Consider the following 7,401-nt stretch of genomic DNA (forward strand, 5'->3'; position numbering starts at 1 on the left):
AAAATTTAGACAATACGACCCAACATCAAGCAAAGTCACCGGGGATGTAACATTAGTCTTCGATTACCGCTTATGCCTTCTCGACAAAATTAGTTGGTAGGCCAAGTAGACATCTAGATTAAACTTTTAAAAACTTAATTTAGTCTTCTAGATTTTTCTACATTTTTTTTTCTAAAATTTGATCAAACTTTAAAAAAACTTGACTTAAAAACATCTCGTAGTAGGGGGTAATTTTCAAATTGAATTTGGGTTTTTTTATCAATATCTATCTTTCTATACTGACTTTTAAAACAGTTAATAACACAAATACAAGGTTATATTCAAAAAATTATTTTTGGTTGCTTTATTCATTTCTTCGACAGCTGATATCCTAAACATTGGTGAACTTAGCTTTTTTTTTTTCAAATCTTCTCAGCCATTTTATCATTGCAGGTGGGAGTTGTTTCCTTTTTCAGAAAAAAAAAACCTTCGAACACCGGTGACTTTAGCATGCTACAAAAAAAAATTTCTACCCATCTAAATTATACCGGTAATCCTCGCAAAAAAGATTAAATTATACTGGTAATGCACGTCAGTCAAAACGAGCGCGTGCTCTCCGGGCCCACCTGCTCGCCCACCACCTGGCCCCACCCCCCTTCGTTCCAGAATCTATTTCAGCCAATCGGCTCGCAGCTTCTCCGCCTCGCCGAGCCGAGCACAAGCGTCCGCGCCTCGCCGGAGACATGGGGCCGCCGCCACCGGCGCATCCCAAGACCACTACTAAGAAGGACCACGTCCGCCTCAACAACCCCTTCCAGAAGGCCGTGCCGTCGGCCTCCCTCCGGCACAGCGACGCCGCGCCGCCCCTGTCCTTCGCGCCGGCCTCCAAGCTCGCCCGCGGCGCCCACGACTTCCCCGTCGGCACCCACTTCCGTCTCCGGTGGGACCCGTCCCTGGGAGGGGTGGTGTCACTGGCGCGCGTCCCTTCCTCCGGCGATCCTAGTTCGCGCCGTGGAGGCCGTGGCGGCGGCGTGGCGATGTGGGAGACCGTCCCGGGCGTCGCGTTCGTCTCCGCGGCGTCCGTCGACACCGAGGCCGACGAGTGCCGCGGCTCGTTCGCGCTCCGCGACGGCCGCGCCCGCCTCGTCCCCGATCGCCAGCGGGTCGACAGGATCAGCGCCCTCTACCGCTGCGACGTCGAGGCCGGCGCCGACCTCCTCCGCGGCGCCGCGTTCCAAGAGTCCGAGCGGGCCCGGTTCCCGGTGGTGGTGATCACCGGCCTCGTGTCCGCCCGTAAGGCGAGCCCCTCGCCGTCGTGCTTCTGCGGTAGGCGTCGCGCCGCCCGCCGCCGCGCCACCGGGCGGCCGGTGCTCTCGGCGCGGTACTGGCTCCTCCTCGAGGAGAAGAGCGACACGCAGGTTGCGTTCAGCGTCAAGCTCGGCGACTACCAATGGAGCTGCGACCACGACGCCCACCCACCGAGACCTCCTCTCTCGCCGTCGCCGTCGCCGTCATCCCCCTCTCCAAAATCCCTCCGCTCCGGCAGCAGCCTGCGCCTCCGCCTAGCCGCGCGCCTGCAGCGCAGCAGCAGCAAGAAGAAGAAGAAGATCTCCGTCCGGGAGGACCTCGTGGCGCTCCTGCCAGCGCAGGCGGCGCCGGCGGCGGAGGAGGAGTTCAACCGGGTGTTCGTGACGTTGGCGAGCGCGCGCGACGAGCGGTTCTACGGGTTCGGCGAGCAGTTCAGCCGCGTGGAGTTCAAGGGGCGGCGGGTCCCGGTGCTCGTCCAGGAGCAGGGCATCGGCAGGGGCGACCAGCCCATCACCTTCGCTGCCAACCTCGTCAGCTACAGGTCAAAGTCAAACCCGGCTACCATTTTCTTCACCGCTCATTTTAATTTTTTCTTTTACTTTGTTATTGTTATAAATATTTAATGTTTAGAACAAGAGGAGATGAGTTTGGTATTATTAATTAAGAGGGGTGTGTTTTAAACCGCTAGCCCACCAACTTATGGTGCTACGTTGCTAATCGGTAAGACTCAAGTCATTTTCATAGTTCCTTCTACAGTAAATCTAGCATACATCATTTTTCTGTTTTGAATAAGAATTTGAGAATTATTTATGGTTTAAAAACTTGATTAAATCTTGTTCTAAATGTCTCAACTATTTACGAGCGGACTGAGTTTTTTTTCTCGATTTACCAAAATCTAGGAAAATTACATTCCTGTTCTTGTACTTCTCAAAAGGAGCTCAAGAGCTTCTTTGAAACACATGATTTTCCCCTCCCAATTCCCGTGGAAATGAACCGTTTCTGTAAAAATCCACTGACCCGATCATGTTCCTTTATGTCATGTTCATATACGGCTGCTTCCAGAATTTTTGTTGAACCCTACCAAACTTTGAATTCAGACAAGAAAGAAATTGTCAAAGTTCGATCTCACCGTTCAGTACACGGTCCGTTCAATCACATGCTCGGTTTTCTTCGAGTATTGGTAAGCAATAGAAACAAGAAAGTGAGAATCCTCAAGCCCTCATTGTCAGTTTGCCATCCAAGTGCCAGGACCTGACCTGACCTGAACTGTCTCTGAACTTATCTAGGGGCTCCATCATCGTTTCGCAGTTATAACTGCTTATAAGCCAAGATTTAAACTTTAAAACTTAATTTTGAACTTGATTTTATGGTTTTTTTTATCATGGTTTGTTTTACACATTTCGTCTTTGAGTCGTTATGGACACATATATAAAAGTTTTACCTGTAAATTATTTTTCGGTTACAAAAACACTTTTTTGATTATTCCTCTAAAAAACGAAACATGGGAGCCTAGGAGTAGTTATCCAGGCGTTGCCATTTGCAGCTTCTCCCGGAGACCACATATGGATGAGCTCGAAGAGTGAAACAATTTAAGGTAGAAAACGACGTCGTTGCATTGATTGAAAAATCATCAACATTCTAGGAACCGTGAGGCCTGAAGATGAGAACTCTCAGCTCTGAAACCACAGCGACAGCGACTGGCTGTGGTGTCTTTCTTGCTTATTTGTACTGGCTTGTGCGTGTGAGCTTCGAATTCCTGTGCAGATCGTACATCTCTCTCTAGCTTGGAGGAATTATCATGTCAGGGTTTTGTTGATTTGTGAGCATTGATCCATGAATTCGAGGGGTTTTCTTCTCTGCTTTTGGATCAAGTTCGGATGAGATGAATTTTTAGTGTATGTTTGTTCATGGTGGTTTGTTTTGTCATGTACAGGTCCGGAGGAAACTGGAGCACTACGTATGCTCCCTCTCCGTTCTACATGACCTCAAAGATGAGATCCTTGTACCTCGAGGGATACGATTACTCCATTTTTGACCTGACAAAACCTGACAGAGTACAGATTCAGGTAGCCCTTCCATTATTCCCGAACGCATTTCTGGATTCTGAAATTTCTGATTAATCAGTGTGGGTATGATTAACTACTACCTCACCTCTCTGTTCCAAATATAACCATTTCTAGCTATGAACCGGAAAAAAATGCTTATATTTTTTGAGGGAGGTAGTAGTTGAGCTTTTTTTAACAAAAGTTCCTTACCACATTCTTATCATATTTTTCAGTGAAAAAATATAGTACATTGAGGTATAGTGTACCTTGAGGTACTAAAATTTTATACTATAAATTTTGATATCTTGAGATACTTTTTAAGAACGGTAAAAAAACCCGTAATAACTAGCTCGCTAAACAAAACCAAAAACTTCATGTTCAAGAATTTACATTCATCCATTCATTCTGCATTTCAAATTAGCCAAGTGTGTCATCCAGCTTACTGATGAGCAATAAGATTCATGGCTGAATTTGGGCAGGTGTATGGAAGTTCAGTCCAGGGAAGGATCCTGCACGGCGAGTCACCGACGGAGCTGATCACGAGCTACACGGAGTCGACGGGGAGGCCGCCGGTTCTTCCCCGGTGGATCACGTCCGGCGCGGTGGTCGGGATGCAGGGTGGCACGGACGCCGTCCGCCGCGTGTGGAACCAGCTGCAAGATCACGACGTCCCGATCTCTGCATTCTGGCTGCAGGTCTGAACTTACCTTTCTCCCTGAAACTGTTTCTTTGAGCAATTTTATAGTTGTTTGAGAAGGTACTTTTTAGTATAATAGGTACCAGGATGTATCAAATTTTACACTAAAATTTTAGTACATCTCAGTACCTACTCTATAACCATAAAATTACTCTTTTTTTTTCATTCTGTTTGAACCAAATAGTCACATTCCTGCGCAATTGCGTAGGAATAATCATGAAATTCTTTGTGCATCCTGCTTAAACGACAGTACATCCCTTCGAGTTCCCCTATAAACAAAAGCTGAGAAGCAGTTCTTCCACGATGCTGTCGATGCAGGACTGGGTTGGGCAGCGGAGGACATCCATCGGGTCTCAGCTCTGGTGGAACTGGGAGGTTGACGACGACCACTACGCCGGATGGAAGGATCTGACACGCGATCTCCGCCGCCGCGGCGTCAGGACCATGACCTACTGCAACCCTTGCCTCGTTCCGGTGCGTTCGCCGATCACTCTTTGAGCTCCACATGCACCGGCGATCATGGCGAGCGATGCATGCATATATTCCGAATAAGCTTGGAGAAGGTAAACAATGGCGCATGCATGCGTTGCGTTTGCAGATGGATCAGAAGGCGAACGCGAAGAGGCACCTGTTCGAGGAGGCCAAGAAGCTGGGCATCCTGGTCAGGGACGCCGCCGGCGAGCCGTACATGATACCCAACACGGCGTTCGACGTCGCCATGCTGGACTTCACCAACCCGGAGGCCCGCGCCTGGTTCAAGGAGATCCTGGCCGGGATGGCCGGCGGCGGCGCCGCCGGCTGGATGGCGGACTTCGGCGAGGGCCTGCCGCTGGACGCGCGGCTGCACTCCGGGGAGGACCCCGTCGCGGCGCACAACCGGTACCCGGAGCTGTGGGCGCGCGTCAACCGCGAGTTCGCCGACGAGTGGAGGTCCGGCATGCACCGCCGCCGCGGCGGCGCGGGCGACGCCGACGAGCAGGAGGAGGACGAAGGGCTGGTGTTCTTCGTGCGGGCGGGGTTCAGGGAGAGCTCGCGGTGGGCGATGCTGTTCTGGGAGGGGGACCAGATGGTGAGCTGGCAGGCCAACGACGGCATCAAGAGCAGCGTCGTCGGCCTCCTCAGCGGCGGCCTCTCCGGCTTCCCGCTCAACCACAGCGACGCCGGCGGCTACTGCACCGTCGACCTGCCGCTCCTCCGCTACCGCCGCAGCGAGGAGCTCCTCCTCCGCTGGATGGAGCTCAGCGCCTTCACCGTCGTCTTCCGCACCCACGAGGTACACACACATATACCACCCAATCCACTCCGCATATCAGATCGGCCGCCACCATTACTACCGCCATTACCGGTGAAAACGACCATGAGCTTAGCTGATTCGAATTCGATCGAGCTTCTTGCTAACACGATGATATTAATATATCCATTGATTGGCATGCAGGGAAACAAGCCAGGATCAAACTGCCAATTCTACTCCAATAGCCGCACGCTCGCGCATTTCGCGCGCTGCGCAAAGATCTACAAGGCCTGGGAGTTCTACCGGATCCAGCTCGTCGAGGTACTGACATGTCATTTTCTTAAGTACTTCTTACGCACATGTACTTCTTACGCACATGGTGCGTAAAAGTTATTAGAAAAAGGTACTGCCCCTTTTTATTTAAAGCTATATAATTATTGATTATTTTTATTTATTTGTATCTTAAGCATGATTTATAATTTTTTTTATATTTAAAAAAGAAATTAAATAAGCCAAACAGCTAAACATATTTTCAAAAATTAACGATATCAGACAAAGAGTACATGCATCAATCACCTGCACCAAATCTCCTAAATTGTGCAGATGGAATGATAAAAAAAATCCCTATTGTTTGCACCATGTTTACATGTTGCTTACTCTATATTTTAATACATAACATTTTTATGGTTAGAAACAAAGTTTAATAATTCGTCTTATTCAAAAAAGTAACGAGAAACATCATTTATTTTTCGACTTACTTTATCCCTACAAATACTTTAAGCATAATATATATTTTTAGATATTTACACGATTTTATAAACAAAATAAATAGTCAAACATCAAGTCTAAAGTCATCCTCGTTAACGGAGTATATATACATATCATGGTGTACTAATTATTTGTTGGTGGTCGGTTTCACCGCAGGAGGCGGCGAAGAAGGGCCTCCCGGTAGCGCGGCACCTCTTCCTCCACTACCCGGAGGACCGGCGCGTGCAGAAGATGGCGCACCAGCAGTTCCTGGTCGGGACAGAGCTGCTGGTGGTGCCGGTCTTGGACAAGGGGAGGAGCACGGTGGCCGCCTACTTCCCCGCCGCGTCGGACGGCGCCGCGTGGCGGCACGTCTGGACCGGCGACGAGCTCGGTGGCGGAGGTTGCAGGAGCTGCGGCGGCGGCAGCGGTGCGGGGGAGGAGGGGGTGGTGCGCGGATTCGAGGCCGAGGTCGAGGCCCGGATAGGCTTCCCGGCCGTGTTTGTGAGGGTTGGGTCGCCCGTTGGAGAGAGATTTATGAGTAATTTGAGAGATCTCAAGGTGCTGTGACTTGAAAAAAAACCACCAATTGTTTATACAATGAAAAATAGAAATTTAATTTGAGTTTTTTTTTAAAAAAATGAGGTTGTTATGATCCACATCGCGTGGAAACTTGCAAGTCTTGAATCAGAACGCTCTAATTGTTTGACTCTGATTTGGCACTTAAAGTGGATAGGTCCAGTGGCAAAATGAGCATAATACATCCACAAGTTTTAAGAAGAATTCCTTCCATTGAACTCCATTGGGCTATAGGATATTTGGATCCAATCGTATTAATCGATGTATGATTGTATCTCTCACAGCATTTGGTTAATTTATATCCAGATTCAAGAATATCTTACTTTGATTTGTATTCATTATAAAATATGAACATTAGTGTATAAGGGGAAGCCACCATTCATTTGGAGCAACTTTAGTTGTTACTCCCTCCGTTCCACGTTATAATACTTTCTAGGTTTGTCTAGATTTATTTATGTACTAATGTATATGTTTATATATATATATATATTCATTAACGCATAAATAAATCTAGGTAAGATCAGAATGTCTTATAATATAGAACGGAGGGAGTACTCCAAAATATCGAGCCTTTGGGTTTGCCAATCACAACATGAATCGATATACCACAAGCTTACATTAATTTCTGAAATTTGATGTGCCATTACTTCAAATCTTTATGTAACAGGGACATCCGACATTAAGCGTAGAAGTAAATGACATATAAGCATTACTAGCACCATTGAGCATATTTAACTTTTTTTCCAAATACAATATCTAAAGCGTTCATGCAAGATTTGGATCCTACGAGAGAATGTTCAAAGGTAGAGCCTAGT

General features: G+C 47.9%; 1 protein-coding gene across 1 annotated transcript; it reads left to right on the top strand.

The window, feature by feature from the left end:
* Positions 1–619: 619 nt before the first annotated feature.
* Positions 620–7,037, top strand: LOC102700106 (sulfoquinovosidase-like). Its single transcript, XM_040527968.1, has 7 exons — positions 620–1,828; positions 3,221–3,353; positions 3,812–4,027; positions 4,348–4,503; positions 4,628–5,302; positions 5,465–5,581; positions 6,185–7,037. The coding sequence occupies exons 1-7, from the start codon at positions 723–725 to the stop codon at positions 6,575–6,577; spliced, it is 2,796 nt and encodes a 931-aa protein (XP_040383902.1). The 5' UTR covers positions 620–722; the 3' UTR covers positions 6,578–7,037.
* The last annotated feature ends 364 nt before the right edge of the window (positions 7,038–7,401 follow it).

The sequence above is a fragment of the Oryza brachyantha genome, chromosome 1, assembly GCF_000231095.2.
Source record: "Oryza brachyantha chromosome 1, ObraRS2, whole genome shotgun sequence".
NCBI lineage: Eukaryota > Viridiplantae > Streptophyta > Magnoliopsida > Poales > Poaceae > Oryza > Oryza brachyantha.